The sequence below is a fragment of the Lissotriton helveticus genome, chromosome 3_1 (assembly GCF_964261635.1).
Source record: "Lissotriton helveticus chromosome 3_1, aLisHel1.1, whole genome shotgun sequence".
Taxonomy (NCBI): Eukaryota; Metazoa; Chordata; class Amphibia; order Caudata; family Salamandridae; genus Lissotriton; species Lissotriton helveticus.
The window spans coordinates 193116716-193134910 of NC_136061.1; the positions used below are offsets into that span (position 1 = coordinate 193116716).

The 18195-nt window shown below is 41.6% G+C and overlaps 1 protein-coding gene across 1 annotated transcript; it reads right to left on the reverse strand.

Moving 5' to 3' along the window:
• Window positions 1–11473: 11473 nt before the first annotated feature.
• LOC144824472 (C-C motif chemokine 4-like) lies at window positions 11474–17733 on the reverse strand. The gene is made up of 3 exons (XM_078683562.1): window positions 17408–17733; window positions 16119–16233; window positions 11474–12028 (listed from the first exon to the last, which is right to left on the reverse strand). The coding sequence occupies exons 1-3, from the start codon at window positions 17478–17480 to the stop codon at window positions 11941–11943; spliced, it is 276 nt and encodes a 91-aa protein (XP_078539688.1). The 5' UTR covers window positions 17481–17733; the 3' UTR covers window positions 11474–11940.
• Between the last annotated feature and the right edge of the window lie 462 nt (window positions 17734–18195).

The following is an 18195-nucleotide window of genomic DNA, read 5'->3' on the forward strand; positions in this document are numbered from 1 at the left end:
TAAAGAAATGCACAGATTTGTCGTTTGTGCTACCAGTCCAGTAAATTTACTGGGACGTGATTTGTTGTGCAAAATGAACTGTACCATCTTTTGCACACCAAAAGGCGTTGAAATTCAAACTCCAGACGAGGATGGCATATACAAATTAATGTTAATTAGACCAGACTCAGAAATTAAACAAATGACTATACAGGACTTACCTGAAGAACTCCAAAAGACAGTGAAACCAGGAGTATGGGACTTTACAGGAAAGGATGTAGGATTAATGGCAAATGTAGACCCAATACAAATAGCCATGAAAGAAAATGTAGTTCATCCTAATACCAAGCCATACAAAATGAGTGCAGAAGTGAGAGCAGGAGTTGCCATTGAAATAAAAAGACTGCTAGAAGCGAACATCATACAAGAAGTGATGAGTAGCCCATGTAACTCACCCATAATTGGAATTAAGAAACCTAGTGGCAAGTACAGGGTAGTGCAGGACCTGAGAAAGGTAAACAAGATAGTGGTTCCTTGTTGTCTGTCCTATTGTTCCAAACCCAGCAGTGATCCTATATCAGATTCCCTGGGATGCTGAGTGGTTTACCGTGATAGACCTATGTCATGCATTCTTTTCGATCCCATTGCATCCAGATAGCAAATTTATTTTCTCATTTGCTTTCGACAGTCACGTGTATGTTTGGAATCGTGTCCCCCAGGGGTACACAGAAAGCCCCTCTATCTTTAATCAGATTCTAAAAAAGTGCCTTGAATCTTTAGTGTTACCTGGAAATTCTGTCTTGGTGCAATATATAGATGACCTTTTGGTGGCATCTAAAAGTCATAGAGATTGTGTTGTTGACACCATGGCTTTACTGAATCACTTAGGTGAAAAAGGACATAAAGTGTCCCCTGACAAATTGCAGTTCTGTACAAAATCAGTGAAATATCTGGGGCACCAGATAGAAAAAGGCATCAGAAAAGTCACTTCTGAGAGAGTCAGAATAATTCGGAACATGCAGCTACCACATACTCAGAAAGAAATCAGAATGTTCCTTGGAGTGGTAGGTTACTGCAGGCAATGGATAGTGGGATTTGCAGTCCTGGCAAAACCTTTGATAAAAATGACAAAGAAAGGAGCAAAGGACCCAGTGGAATGGGATGATGAGGGCATGACAGCATTCACTAAATTACGAGAATGTCTGTGTACAGCACCTGCTTTAGGGATGCCTGACTATTCTAAAGAATTTGCACTATTTTGTGACACCAGAGATAATTGTGCACTGTCAGTCTTAACACAGGAGCATGGTCTGACTAGACGTCCAGTGGCCTATTTTTCTGCCACTTTGGATCCAGTGGCTGCTGGATTACCCGGATGTCTGAAAGCAGTAGCTGCAACTTGCACGAGTCTAGAACAGAGTGAATCTATTGTCATGGGACATCCTGTGACTGTGTATGTTCCACATGCAGTTGTAATTTTACTGACCCGAACTAAGACCCAGTATCTCACCCCTAGTCGGCTGACTAAATACGAGAGGATTCTCGTGGGTGCTGCAAATGTGGTTATTACTCGGTGTAATATCCTGAACCCAGCTACCCTGCTCCCTGACTCAATGATTATGGAAGCCGAGGGAGAGGATGAACATGACTGCATAGATCTGACAGAATTCAGTACTAAACCACGCCCAGACATTAGAGAAGTACCTTTGCCTGTAGAAGATGAGGAGCTGTTCGTGGATGGCTCATGTATGAGACACGAACTTGTAGGCCTAAGCGCTGCTTATGCTGCAGTCACTATAGACGCCATTAAAGAAGCTTCCTGTTTATATGGAGTAAAGTCTGCACAAGTAGCCGAATTGATTGCATTGATAAGAGCCTGTAAAATTGGGAAAAACAAAAGAATAACAGTATATACTGACAGTCAGTACTGTTACGGAGTTGTGCATGACTTCGGCCAATTGTGGCTACAGAGGGAGTTTCTGACTTCTTCAGGTACTCCCATTAGAAATGGGAAAGTTGTACAAGATTTACTGGAAGCAATCCAATTACCAAAAGAATTGGCAGTGGTCAAATGCGCTGCTCATAAATCTGGCATTGACCATGTAACTTTGGGAAATAATTTTGCTGATGAAGTGGCCAAACATTGTGCCAGATATCGCATGTCTGTAAATGTTAAACTGGGGGGACTTGGAAACAGCTGCCACCTTATGGTGTTTGAAGAGGTGCCTACCTGGGAAGAGGTGAGAGATTGGCAGCATGCTGTGCCATCGAAAGAAAAGGAAAAGTGGAAGAAACTTGGTTGTCGACCGAGAAGTGAGGATGGTGTCATTGTGGGCCCAAATGCTATGCCTGTGTTGCCTAGACATCTGCTTGCTTCTATGGCCAGACTGATACATGGAAATTCACACACTGGTAGGGATGCCATGTTTCTGGTTTTCCAACAAACATGGTACAATCCGAAGTTCAGGAAGGTAGCAGAGTCACTCTGCCAGAGGTGCTTGACATGTCAGCAGTTCAACGCTGGCAAAAGAACAGTAGTTGAATTAGGGAAGATTGGGAAATCAGGGGGTCCTTTTGTGAGAGTACAGATTGACTTCATCACCATGCCTCGTTGTGAGGGAAAAAGATATGTCCTTGTCATTGTCTGCCTGTTTTCAAAATGGGTGGAAGCCTACCCTGCCAAGAAGAGTGACGCCATAACAGTAGCGAAATTGTTTCTACGAGAATTGATACCTAGGTTCGGGGTTCCCGTCACAATTGAATCAGATAGAGGCAAACATTTTCAGAATGAGGTAATCGATCAGCTCTGTAAAGCATTCAAAATCACACAAAAGCTGCACTGTGCATATCGTCCAGAGGCTTCTGGAGTAGTAGAGCAAATAAATGGCACTATAAAATCGAGATTAGCAAAAATGTGTGATTCTACTGGCATGAACTGGATAAATGCCTTGCCTCTTGTTCTGATGGGACTCAGAAGTATTCCAGACCGAAAGACAGGCCTGAGCCCTCATGAAATCCTGATGGGAAGAGTGATGAGACAAGCATGGGTACCAGGATACAAATTGTTAAACATTTCTGATGATTTGGTACTTGAGTACTGCAAGCAACTGGGTGACCAAGTGCGTTCTATCTCTCGCCAGATTGGGGAAGACGCCGTCGCCAATCCAACAACCCCAGTCCACAAATTGGTTCCTGGCGACTGGGTTAGAATCAAGAAACATACTCGTTCGAGTTGCCTTGCACCGAGGTGGGGAGAAAAACGCCAAATAATACTGGTGACCACGACAGCGGTGAAGTGTGCCGGCGTTACAAAGTGGATCCATGCCAGCCATACACAAAAGGTGATTCCAGACGCGAAGACTGACGCTGAAGGTTGTCCAGCTGAGGGGTCTGCAGAAGTTGGTCCTGAAGTAGCTGATTACGAACAACCGAGCACCAGTCAAGAGGATTGGATACCCATAATCGATCTGACTGAAGACCCAATCAGAACAAGAAGTCAAATATATGAAGATAGAGAGTGGAATAGAGAGGAAGAGATAGGCACAGGCGAAGACCCTCAGATTATTGAGATTCACGTCAAATCTGAGGAAGAAGAGGAAGGTCAGACAACGACAGAGCAAGTGATCGATACACCTCCACAAACTCCTGAAATCGAAAAGGGACAGATTAGAACTAGTGAAAAAGTTCGAGCAGAAGAAAATCAAGAGATCAAAGTGCTTGAACAGGATCAGATAGAACTAGAAGAACGTGTTCAGGACACAGAAACAGAAAAGCTCGAAAGTCAAAATAAGAATACACCTGAACCAGGCCAGCTTAGTACCCAGGCAGAAGAAATAGAGACAAGACCTGGAACTAGTCAGACAGGAAGGGAAGAATCAGAAGTGCCACAAACAAATGAAAATAAAAGAGCATTAGAAGAAAGCCAAATCACAGTGCCAACTAAAAGACTAAAGAAAAAGAAACATATTGAACCAAGATATATTAGGAGACTGAGACTGAGAATAAAAACAGTAGAGGAAAAACTTGCAGAAAGAAGGAAAAGTCCTCGTATTGCAGAGCAAGTTGGAGAAAGTTCACAAAGAAGGAGTGATCGAATAAAAAGACTGAACGAAAAATACCAAGATCCTGAATGGACATATTTAGTGTTGGAGGAATTTGAAGATCTTGATATTACTGATGAAAGTGACGAAGAACAGACAGCTGATTATTCTGCCGAGGAAGACGAACTAACCTGAAGTTGTGCAGGGTAAGCTACCTGTGCAAAGTTACAAAGAGGGGTTGAGAAATCTTCTTCTGAACGAAAATGTCTGATTCAAATGTGAATGGAAGGCCTAGACGCAGTTGTTGCAAAACATGCTGCAAAGCATGTATATGTAGCATAGCTATAGTATTGATAATTTGGATAGGACTAACAGTTTTCATTCCTTATATGGTGAGCAAAAATACTAAAATTGACCCTACTCAGACTGTGACCACTGACACTGAAGAACTGACAACACGAAGTGTAGAAAGACGTGAAAAAGCACTCAGACAAACAAAACGAGACTTAGAAGCATCAGATGAGGAAGGACTACATTATCATGGAGTTAAAAACCAGACACAGTTAAATGTTTTCGCTAATCTTTTAGTGCACTATGTAGAAACTATGGAAATAGAAGACTGCTATGTCTGCATGAAGCTACCTACTTCTGTAGCTGAAGGCGTGACGTATCATCACCTACCTTTGACCTATGGAATTTCCTGTAGCATTTTAGCTAGTTTATTTTACAAAAGAGGACCGTTACAGTACTACTATTCTAACTCAGACGTGATATTTTCTGAACTTCCCATACGTGGAAATCTGAATCCTGTACATACTAAAAGTGACGTTACACGTTATATGGGAGAATACTTTCTGACTATAGGTACCATAGACTTAAATGAAGCACACAGAGATAACTTGACCTGTTCATTACATGAACAAGAAAAAATGTTTTTAAACATGGCAGAGAAAAGAAGAGAGAGTTTCCAAAGAAAGGCAAATGATAAAAGACAGAAAACTCCTAAATGGGGTGAAAACATGGAAAGCACCTCAAATGGTGGGAGTGGTCCTGCTTTGTTGCTGGATTTCGAAAGGAAAGGGAAACTCTGTCTTCACCGTGAGAAGACTAGTTATTATAATAACATTTTCATTGGTTCCAGTCAATGTGAGCACAATTACAAGGTAATTGGAGGATGGGGTTTCAAAAATGGGTCAGAACCTGTGTTTCCCGGAATTTATTATATATGTGGAAACAAGGCTTATTTCAAATTGCCGGATCACTGGTATGGAAGCTGCTACTTTGGCATTGTGTTCCCGAAAATATACCATGTGAAGGAAATTGCTGGAAGCAATGAAAACACTAATGTCTTAGTGCGTAGTAAAAGAGAAAGCGTAGGTGAAATAATGGGTAGTATTTTTAGTGCACTGATACCTGGAGTGGGAGTGGTTCTGAATACACACAGAATTTGCAAATTATCCACAATAGTGGATGTGCTGTCTACTGACACAGCTCATGGAGTTCTATTGGTCAATACCGAAATGGTTGCGATCAGATCAATGGTTTTGCAGAACAGACTTGCGCTTGATACCTTATTAGCAAAAGAGGGCGGAGTCTGCCGGATGCTGAAGGCGCAACATTGTTGCACTTACATACCGGATAAAAGTGTACAGATCAAAAGATATGTGAAAAACATTACTAATTTGGAAAAGGAACTCAAACCACTGGAGGTTGATAGTGCCTGGAAGAGACTTGTTGGTGGTCTCTCCAATGTAGGTCATTGGTTTGCTAATTTAGGTAAAAATTTATTGTTTAAGGTACTGATGCCAATTCGAGTGATAGGTTTCATCATTTTCCTCATATTTGTCTGCTGCAAATGTCGCAAACACACAAAGAAATACACTGTGAATCAAAGAGGCGTGAAACGGAGTGTGGATGAGCTTGAATTGGAAGAAATGAATAATCAAATTTACAAAAAGGTGAAAAATTCTCACCCTAACAAAGATGTGAAAGAGAAATTGAATCGTCTGTTGGAAGAGATTGAGATGCACAAAGTTTGAGAAAAGTTGGCATCTGGTTCCATATGTTTGTGATGATAGTAAATATCATCAAAGAGGGGATTGATAAAGCAAGATTTCGCATATTACGCGACTTGCTTGAGTCATGAACCTCAAATTATGTATAACTCTGTAATCCAATTTGTATGTCTTACTAATTTCCTTTATTTTGGATGTACGTGTATATTAGTGACGCTTGCCTATGTGTTTTACTAATACGAATAACCCTTGTCCTTAAAATGGCCGTCGCTTGGGACTTTTCTACTGCGCATGCGTTAGTCACACTCACGTGACGTGACGTAGTTGTAGTTCTGGTGGGAAAATGTGCGCATGCGTATTTGCCTCTAATATGGCTGTCTGAATACTCACATGGTGAAGCTTGCGCAGATGCTCTCGTGTTATTATCTGTTGCACTAATTCATAACGGCATAGTATATTTTTATGGTAAGAAATATAAAGTAGCTACTCATGATATGTAGTAAAATCATTTATTTCTATGTTTTAATTTGTTTTCGATTATTTTTCATGTACCGCGGTATGGAGGGTTGATGGGATGTACAAGAGTCCATACTGGAGTACCGTACCACGCATGTCAGAAACCCGGCCAGTGGCATTGAATGACTGCCAACCAGAAGTGGCAGCCAAGACGTGCCTGGGAAGATGCACCTTCACCCAGCCGGAGAAACTAAAATGTTCTGTGTTAGATACATTTGTATAATTTCTTATTGTATTCTGCAGAATAGGTCATGGGAACCCCAAATCTGCTAGGCGGTTCCATAACACGCAAATACAAGCTTGTAGAAGTTTGTTCTGATTGGTGTGTTGACCTTTCCTACTTGGGGACCAATCGAAATTGCAGATTCTGACACTTTGCAACATTTGGGGGGTGGTACACTGACCCGAAAACAGTATAACTAGCCTAGGTTTAGCTAGAGAATTTGTCCGACTTGTCTGAATAGCTGACCTGTCACTGACCCAACGCACTCAATAGGTGACTGAATACAGAGCGCTGCGGAGCACTCTGTCAGAATTTGACCATAGACTCTAAGGTTTTACTAAACCTTAAGTGCTGGCGGAGCACTTTGCTGGGGAGTTCGCTAACCCAATCGGGGTTCTGACTGATAGCTGCAGAGAGGGTGGAGCGCAGGCGTTGCTTCCAAACTGCGGGTGCTGGTCGTGCCTTGGTGGTCCCGTCTTGATCCTAATCTGGTTTTCCTGTCCTGTCCTGGGGTGTCCAATCTGCACCTGCTGTCCCATAGATGACTGTCCTTCCTTGGGGTATTTCCTGGCCTTGACTGATCCGTGGCCAGGGTTGGTCTGCACACCTTTCTAGGTAAATATAGTGCGAAAACTCTATACTGCACCTTCTATTTCCTGTCTTTGCTTTAATAAAGACATTTCTTTGCATATGTTAATTTTCCATGCTTTCCGCAACCTATTATAAAGTCATACAGTATATTTTCCTTAGTATGTTCCTATGTTTCCCTACCTTTTAGGATACATTCTCTCCATGCTGTTTATGAAACATAACTGTGGTATATAAATTTCTCCTGAAATCTGATTTACGTAATGATGCTAGAACTATAGCGTGTTCCATTTTTTTCCCCCACCCATAGATTGTATAGGATTTCAAATCCTTACCTTGCAGTATTTTTCCAAACCAGTAAAGTCTAGTTCGTGATCCAAATTTCTAAAATCCACTTAGTAGATCGCATTGTTATAATTTTCTTATAGACTCATAAATGATTTCTCTGACACTGTTCCTCTATGGTTATGTTCTTTTTGTTATCTTGATTATTGACTGCCTTTTAACTGTAAACTTGATGATTTCCGAATCTGATTCTTAGATAAACTTTTAAAACTTCCCAGTTGTCTGTGATCATTTAATGCAAATTAGAAACAAGTTGGGTTGGGTATTTTGCCTGCTTTTCTTTTACAGCTAGCTCCCTGATCCATTGTGGATCTTAGGTACCCGTAACGGTGGATTGGTATGTCGGGTACAATAGAAATAATTAGGAAGGACCCAGGGTTACTGGTAGTAGAGTTGTTAGGTCACCCCATTAATGTATGTGATAAATTGGAAAAATATGGGCCTGGTACGTGTATGGTGAAAATTAGTGGCCGGGTGACCTGCGATCTCTATCAAGTGTATTCCATAAGCCTGGGAGGTGAACCCCGCTCCCCTCGTGGAGTTTGCAGAGTTTTCCACACTCTGCATTATGCGGAGCTCGCTGAGTTCTGAAAAAGCTTTTTTCTTTGCTCGCAAGTTGGGGAGCGTGAGCGAGGAAAATCCACCCCCGACGAGATTTTTCCTCATTTGCGCTCGGCAATGTCAAGTTGGCAAGCGAGCGAGTGAAATCAACCTCCCGGCAAGATTTCTCAACACAGGCGGTTGTATTTTTCATTTATTCGCATTGAGAAAGCAGCTTCCACTTGTGCTGCGAATGGTGCAGTTCGTGATAATTTCACAGCATGGATAAACACCCGGTGCTGAAAATTACAGCGAACTCCATTTTTTCCAACTCACTGAGCCACTAGCGGAGCTCCGCATTGTGCGACTGAGTTATTTTTGCACTTTTCGTAGTTCTGCATATCGGAACTCCGTGAACTTCGCCCAGGTTTAGTATTGCATCACTTAATGTCATGTGACCTTCAGATTTTTATCCCAGTGTCAGCTTTTATCTGTGCTAATCTTTGGATATCTTAAATGCATGCCATTAATTCTTCCCAGACTTAAAGAGGTGCAAATCTAGGAAAGAAACATCATAGACTCAGCACATGTCATTCTGTGAAGCCCATTTGCAAAGTAACTTCCAAGTCACAGAACTCTGTCAGTTTAAGCAGTTTGTAAGCTCAGTTATACATTCAAATGTGGGAATGATATGTGACTTATAAAAAGTAAAACTGTCTTCAATCATGTTATTTTTTACGTGTATTGCTTGTTACCAGACATATTTTAGGTGTGTGTTTGCAAAAGACCTCTTGTGGACCATACCAAAAATGAACATTTGACTTAAATCCCATCCACTGCTTATCATTGGTTGCCTTTCTTGTTACTCTCTTTGCTTGCTACTTAATGGTCCTTTTGATTGGATAACTTGTATTCTTCTACTGCTCAAATTAAGGGAACTACATTTGTTATCATTCTTTCTTGAGAGTTCATGTGTTTTCTTGCTCTCCCTCTCGTGTCCATACAGAGGACATGCACTTTAGCACTGATCAGCAGTGATAAAGTGCCCAGAGTCCTAAAACCACCAACAACTGGTCAGAAAAAATGCAGGAGGAAGGCAAAAGGTTCTGCGATGACCCTGCAAAAAGGGCCAAGTCCGACAACTGTATACTCTGAAAGTACAGTAGTATTATGTGCCACAAACGTGCTAAACGATACATTGGTGGGAAAACCTGTTTTGGACCCCTCTTTTTTCTTTGCACTCCCCTTAAATATTCACCACAAAACTTCTCATTGTCAGCCAATGTAGAACAAAAGAATAGGTCTGAAAACATAAGATTCATTGCAACATACTCTAATCAATCACACATAGTGAGCTGAACTTTCAATAAATATTCGCCTGTACTAAACACAGATGAGATTCTCAACAAATATGATGGAGCCTTTCCTCAAATCACATTTAGCAGGACAGTCTTACTCAGAACATGATCACTGCAAATAATCCTGAGAGGCGCCTGCTAACTGAATGTGGTTTCTTTTGTTGCAGAAAATGCAAAACATGTCAAAATAGCTGCAATGTTTTTGATTCCTAATACTTCTAGGAAGTTCCAAATTAGGAAAGTCTTACCTTTTAACACTGAGTCCAGCTTATATAGTTTAATTTGTCTTTGTGGCAAATTATATACAGGGAGTATGCGCCACAAAGCAAACAAATGTTGCCTTAAACACCTGAGGGCAATACGTCATACAAATCAACACTACCCATTTGCCAGACATTTTGCAAAAGCACAGTACCAAAAGTGTGACTTATTAGAGGTCTGATCAATTGAGATTGAGATCAGAGGGGGCAATAGGGAGAAAAACATTATTGAGACTAGAATCAAGGTATATCATTGATTTTGATAATTTAGCTCCAAGGGGTCTTAACTTTGTGGAGGAATCAACAGTATATTTGGGAGATTGATTTTCTTGACTTTCTTGATTTTCATGATTCAGACAACTGCTTCTTTCTCTAGTTGCTTCTTGAGTGTGTAGTTTTTAACCCATGGTTTTAACAGTGTTTCTTTTGCTTTCATTCAGGTCATTCACATTAAACCAGAATGCGGAACATGCGAGTCAAGTAGAATGTATCCCCAGCATAGTATTGTGGATACTTCAGTTATTGCCCACTGGGCCAAATAGGTTTTTTGAGGCATCTGAAGATTAAATATCATTAGTCTTAGTTTTTTTATTGGGATGGTTTTCCAATCGTTTTTTATCCGTTATGAGGCTTGTATCAATTAAGCAAGCTTTACCTACATGAGACATGTTCAGTTATAGATTGTGTACGAAACTGAGGGCCATTTACATCGAGGAGCGCTACATGAGCAACAGTATTAAATATTAATTTACACAGCAAATATTCAGAAATAAACATGTGTTGAATGTACTACTTACTAATAGTTGCTCCTTTTAAGAACATGTTGATATTTCAAAATGGCGGCCTCATTCATGCCGAGTATCGCTGGGTATCAACCGAGCCATGTGAGTTTTGTTTTTGTTGTTTTACAACAGTTATGTTGATTGGCCTCGGTGTTTTCGCTTAGTTTCAATGAATGACATTTAATCAGTGTTAATTCACTGACATACATAACAAACTTCTTATAATATACTGTGTCAGATTTACGGCTTAAATTTGTGACAAAGATACCTATCTCACTTTAAAAAGTGTAAATGCAAATCTGCATATAATGTTCTAGACTACTCATCATGAATATGATTGTTTACATGTATCTTGAAGGTATTGAACACTTTGCCTCTGTGCTAGTGCTGTATTATACACATGGGTGAAGAGGAAAAGAAGCCATATGGGTGACGCAAAGAGGTAGTGCACAGTTAGTGTTCCTCCCAAAGGCGCCCATTGAAATGGAAAAAAGAGGGTCCCATGAACACTATGATATCCCTCTGCAGACGGGTTCACTAATGCGTTGCCACCAGGCAGCAGCAGGGCCAGTGCATCATCTGTAGGAGTGCCCAGAGACAGTGAGACTTATCTAAATGACATCCCTAAAGTCTTATTGTCAGGGTAATGGGCAGTCAGGGTGAATGCAGGAGAAGAGGACATGTTATGTGAAAAACATTATTTCATGAACCGAAACACAAAAGTCTGTGCATAAAAACATTTATTATCTCCAAGGTACAAAAATGAGAAAAGTGAAAATTCTTTGAATTTGAGCCCTCCAAAAATATTCCTGAAATGTAATTCACAGTGGGATTTGGCAGTTTATTGGAATACCCACTACAGTATTCACATATAAATAGAGGTCAGCTCATCATTAAAATATATTAAGGATTGCCACAAATAATCTATAAATACTTATATCTTAAATATAATTACAATTTTGTTCTACCACAAATACAGCATTAACTTTACACATATTAACATTTACCGCTGTTGAAAGTGCAGACATATTCACAAACGTTGTATACATATTTAAAACTCAAATATTCTCCGTTCCTAACACAATATATACAAATGTGCATATTATTAATGGGTAATTGTGAAATAATATTTCAGCAGGCAAGCTGGATCTTGGTGTTCTCAGCAGAAAGTAACGTCATGGAGGTTTTTTTCCCCAGCATGAAGTGATGTCATCACATGGTTAAATATATCATAGTACGGTACACCCTAAGCTGCTCCTGGTAAATGATCACTGACAAAGGCTGTCACAGAATCTCAGTTCAGTTCCAAGTGATTGACGTAGTCCTGGACCCAAGTATTTTCTGGGTCGGCACACACCTGCCGGCCTCTTCTTGTGATGAATCTGTAGGGGTAAGAACAAGAGTTATGTGAAATGGCCGCACAAAATAAAAAAACAAAAATATGTCAGGAGTTCAGACAATAGCCTTAATCTGACCATCATATAATCTCTGAGAATACTACTTAATTCTCAGTACTAGCCCACTATGACATCACATAATATCACTGTACTCAGAGTACTACTCCACTATTGCATCAGGGAATATCGCAGAACCCCAACTACCACTCCACTATGACATTAGGTATCATTGTATCCTCAGCAACACTCCACAATAATACCAGATAATATGACTGTATCCTCTGTATCACTCCATTATTGCAGCAAGTTATCTCATAGTATATTCAGCATCACACCACTAGGACATCAGAAAATACCATTGTATACTGAGTACCATTGCACTATAGCCTCAGATAAAATCATAATACCCCCATTACCACACTGCGACATAAGATATAAGGAATAACATACCCACTGCTGTACATTATAAGGATTTTGCAAGTTACAAGGAATTCCATAAACATACATTGGAACAAGGCCAAAGGCTTACTTGCTTTATAAGGTTATGGAACGCCGAGATGTCTTGCAATATTCTTGTAATGAATGCCAGGGTGTACTTTATTCCATATAATACATGTACTACCCATCACCTTTCCCACAAACAACTTAAATCCTTTGTGTGTAGCTCTTTCATATGAAAGTGAGTTCTGTTTTCAGACATGAAGAATACAACTAAAACCTCAAGTGCAAAATTAAACATATCAAAAACCTGTTAGATATTTGTTGCAAACAGATGTTAGAAAAAGTTCAGTACAGGTCAATTTAAAAAAAAAAAAGCTGTAGTAGCTCGGAATGTGTGGAAATATAAAGAAAGATTCAACCTTTTCTCCATCTAAAGACTACAAAAATAAACATGTTCTCTTTGCTTGCCATTGTAAGGTAGAAAAATAGAGCGGAAGAAAAAAAGCAACGTTCCGTTTTCATTGCCTTAAACATGCTTCAGTTATGCTCTGTGACACGACCAGCCTTTCACCTGGGCTGCTGACTGGCAAGAGGGATTGGATCTCAGAGCTCAACTGTAATAATTTAAAATAGTCGAGTTCGGAGTCTTTTCTTGAGAAACGGAGACTGGGTGTTTCACAAGTCGCCGATTATAACAAAATTAGAGACTGGGGTTTATATAGGGATTACAGAATACCCTGAATCATAAAATATTATTATTGTAACCCCAGTAATGTATCTCTATTATATGAGATAATGTCTCTGTATTCTCTGTACCACTCCATTATTGCATTAGATTATATCGTGTACTGAGTACCACGCCGACACTCAGTATCACTCCACTATGACATCAGAGGATATCATTTAATCCTCCACACTGCCGAACCATGACATCAGAGGATATCACTGCATTCTCAGTACCACTCGCTACTGCCTCAAAGTGTATCATTGTATACTCAGTGTCACTCTCCATGACGTCAGAGAATATCATTATATACAAAGTGCCACACCTCTACGACATCAGATATTATCACTTAACACTACACTATGACACCGCTCTACCCCTCAAAGAACATCAGCGCATACTCAGGCACTTCCTTTTGATATCATAGAATATAATTTTGAACTCAGTACCGCTCCATTATGACATCAGATAATACCACAGTATCCTCGGTGCCAGCTCGCGGAGGCATCGTAGATTACTGCATCAGTAACTTGTTTCTCGCTGCTGTGACAACAGAGGACATTGCTGAGTCTTCGGTCCCACCTCATTATTCATATCAGGATCCCCCTCTGTGACTAAATAATGTCACAGGACTGTCCTGTCGAGCATTGCCCTCTTCTATGGAGGGGTCCTGGTGCCCTACAGAGGCCTCCGCTCCCTGCATAGTCGCAAATATGCGTTAGAACGTTTTCTTTTCGCCTAGGAGAGACTTGAGAGACCACAGCTCCTCTCTACTAACCCAGTGAGAGTGGGTCAGCTGCTCCGACAGGTTGCAGGGAAGGTTCAGTCTTAAGGGTGAGTCTTTCTGGGAAGAAGCAAGGCATGGTGGGATCTTTCAAATCTGATGTGAAGGCCCGACAGGCCCTAGAAGGCGCCTGTCACACATTTGCTAAGGCCTATCCACCATGATATCAAAGCTCACAAGGTAACACATATTATCCCTCACGATTGTATGATGTTACAACGCGTGCTGTTACAACGCGTGCTGTTATATCGCAGTGGTTACAATGACTGCATGTTACCACGCTATGCCTTTACAACGCAAGTCTTTACATCGACTTGCGCTAGGTGGCGTGCTAACATTAGAAAAGTGTAATTTACTATTCCAACTCCAGTCCATTTATCAGTAGGAAAGGTGTTGGGATAGTAAACGACACTATTTTTAATGTTAGCACGCCATCTAGCGCAAGTCGATGTAAAGACTTGCCTTGTAATGGCATATCGTGGTAACATCGTGGTCGTGTAACGACCGCGATGTAACAGCATTGCGGTGTATTTTCCGCGTTGTTAATGATGTTTCCCTCCCTCACTAGATCTGTACAGTGACGTCATAGCCCACAGATTTGATAACATTGTACAACAGTTTATTTTCTGTATCCTGTTCTTGCAGGTTTGCACAAGTCCAGGGACTCTGTGGAGTCTCCAATGCGCAGTGGAAGGGCCTCATTTATGAAAAGTGATGCATCGCTGCTCGAAAACAGCGGGGTGTCACTTTCCATTGCGCCTTCCTTGCGACACCAATGATGCGTCATATTTACAGTATGATGCATCATGTTGCAAGGAGTTATAGATACGTCAGTATTTCTGAAGTATCCGTAGGCGCAAAAATGATGCATTGCTGGAGTGTGTCACAAAAGTGATGCAACTCCAGCAATGGGTCATTCAACATGGGCAAGTCCTATGTTAAATGTGCCTGCGTCAGTCTTACGCCTGCCATGAGGCAGGCGTAAGTTATTGACGCATTTGCGTCCTAGAAGTGGCATCACTTCTACGACCCTTTCTTGTGTCGGAACGCCCCCCCTGCATACGTTGTACCTGGCGCAGGTCTAATGTGGAGCAGCGGTGTACAATTTGATGCATCTACCTAGATGCGTCACTTTGTAAATATGGCGCAACAAGGTGCTTTTTTCACTCTGCTGGTGCGTCACAGAAAGTGACGCACTGGCTGTGCAAAAGTGACGCAAGGGCTCATAAATAAGCCCCGAAATGTTTAAGATTAGAGAGGAGTGTGTCTGAAGTATGACTGATGAGCACTGGTTTGTAAGTGACTTTGTGGTGAGTATCTGCTTTAGGGTAATATGAGCGCCTGCAGCTCTTTATTCTGGCCACCTGGTGGCAGCAGACGGATGTTTACTATAGAAATGGAGGCCTGTTGAGATAGGATGATACTTCATCTGGCCTCGGCCGTGAACTCTCTGAGGCACCAGCTCAAGGGGCCCCAGGCTTCCTGCAAGCAGGGGACAGAGTGAAAGGCGATCCTCTTGTCTGAAGTGAGCGAACAGAGGCATGTTGGTGCAAAATAAAATAACGAAACAAACAAAAATGACTGTGCAAATATACAAAATATTATTTTAAAAGAGGCATCTAGTATTAGTAATCTCACCAAACATGAGCCCTGATACCCAAGTAAAAACCAATCTAATCTGGATAAAGGGCTGTAAATGCACCAGGTAAGGATCATGTAATCCTGAGATTTGATGAGCTCGCGGAGGTTTGCATTTGTAACTCTGTCCTGAGTTAGGGGGGGTTTGTGGAGTGTAATTCACTGATCTTGAAAAGTGTAATATACCATAAAAACATTGAATTGCTGGTTCACCTCAGGAAAAGTGAAGTGTTTGGTTAGTATGGTTGCCTGGTTATCCCTTAATTCAAAAGTGATGGTGAAAGCAGTAAACTGTTTGGAAGCATATAATTCATACCACACAGGTATTTCCAGGGCTTTCCATTTCTAAAGGAAAATGTCAGGGCATCTAAACCATGTCTCACCGGGAGGTTCAGGTAAAATACATTGTGGCAACTTTGGCTCTAACTAGAGAGAGCGGAGCAGAGCGAGAGAAAAAAATATGATGCACAAAAACCTAGAGAACTTACATCACTGCTGGCATGGAGCACTGGCTGCTGGTGAAGAAATAATCCTGGACATGGCTCTGTGGGATCTTCCGGGAGGCGTAGGAGAAGCAGCAGGAGGTCGGGACATCTGCACCAGCTAAAGAAAAGGGAAAGGGATGTGAGCCTTGGAAGACATTTGACCACTTGTTGCAAGACCAGGATATAGGCAGAGACCCTTTCATCTCAAGCTTTCTCTGCAGCATAAAAGCAAGCACCTTTCTCACCCTTAGGATCTCCTCGTACAGGCAGAGGTAGAGCAGGGAGTACTTTTGACCGCTTGGGATATTTTTTTTCGGTTCTCTTGGTTTAGCTTTGAACCCCACTTCACCCACGGTCCAGAAGTGGACCCATGAATTCCTACTCTCTTATTTTAATAGCTTTTTGCATGGGCACAGGACAAGGCTCTTCAATCTCACACCTTGCGGCACACTCAGCACAGTCATGTTCTTCTTTGCTCCAGGGTTACTGATAACCAAGTAAACAGGTTCATCCTTGTATGTGTTCTAACATCGTATGCATCCGAGCAGTGCTTGATTTGAGCCAGTGGTTTCAGGTGCTGGACACTGGCACTTAATTGTCAACACCACCGGCTCTTGTGACAGTCTGCCATCATTGTGGCACTGTCTGGATTATTTAGAGATGACCACAACAGCAGGTTATTATTAATTCAATCTATATTAAAAATGACTATTACCTGCTGCCCAAACCTTTATAGCTTTAGAGGACTGAAATAGTATTAATTGTCACACTTGTATGAGTGTAATGGTTAGTAGGGGTGTTGTTACTATAATAGGCAGCATGGTAGGGGAAATGTGTGGTGCAATCTACAGTGGCCTCCTGAGGAGAGCCCTGGCACTTTTTTCTTTTACAAATTAAGCAGTGCATTAGGGCTACCTTCTGATGCAGGAGCATCCTCACTTCTTCTCAGGAGGCAGGGAAGATGGAAGGGTGAGCAGGATTGTTGCTCGACCACTATGAGCTTAGTCAAGGAAAACCTCTAAATCTTTCCGCAGCTTTCGCCACATTAGATCACCAGCTTCAGCTAAATAGACTAAACGTTTGTAAACTTGGAACTGGCTGTCATCTGACATGAGTTGTTCTTCACCCACAGATCGCAACAAAAAATAGTTCACTCTTTCTCTGCTCCATCTTCCTCCCACTGCACTATCTTTTGCCAACATGATGTGAGGCAGAAATGCACGAGAACATTATTTATTTAAAAATAATCAGTAAACAAATAAATAAATAAATATGGCAGGAACAGGACTCACTTGGAGCAGTCAGGACCTCAGAGCAGAAGGCAGCCAGGAGGAGAAGAGAGGCAGCAGCCAGGGAGAGGTTCATGTCTGCTTTAGGTCTGGGATGGATCACTGTGCAGAACTAGGTCAGGTAGTGAGCGTTGGGCTGACTGATCTCCCTGTTCAATCCTCCCATATTTATGGACAGAAAACTGGAGTTCCCTGATGCGGTGGAATTTACGGGGGATGAAATGGAAGATTCAAGAGTGGAAACACACACATGATGTGATGGTACAAACTCAGCAGAGCGGAGAGAGCTAAAACTGGCACCTTGAGCAATGCAGGAAATCCGATTTCAGCGGCTCTCGGTCTGCAAACCCCTGTCACTGGCTCAATTTGCAAACCCAATCGAAGAGCCAGAGGAGGAAAGGAAGTGGTGAGACAATGCACTTATTCGTGGAGTTTCTTAGTCTCCAGATGCGGAAGTGGTGATATCTGGGTCTTTCCCTGCCAAAGAATCGGTGGTCCTAAGACCGCTCTGCTCCATGTCATGGGTGGATTTCTTGATCCCACCAGATCCACTGGTTCGGAGACAGCTTTGGGGCATATTACCAAGCAATAGTGATAATTATCGCTATTGCTTGGTTAGAGACAAAAATTTACCGCTGGGCTGTGGCGATTTTCATCGCAGATTACCAAGGTTTATCGCAAATGCGATAAAAAACGGCCGCAATGCATGAATATCGCTGAAAAGTCAGCGATATTCATGCATTACCGAGCTAATGCTCTTAGCCATGTTATCCACTTCCCATTGGATAACA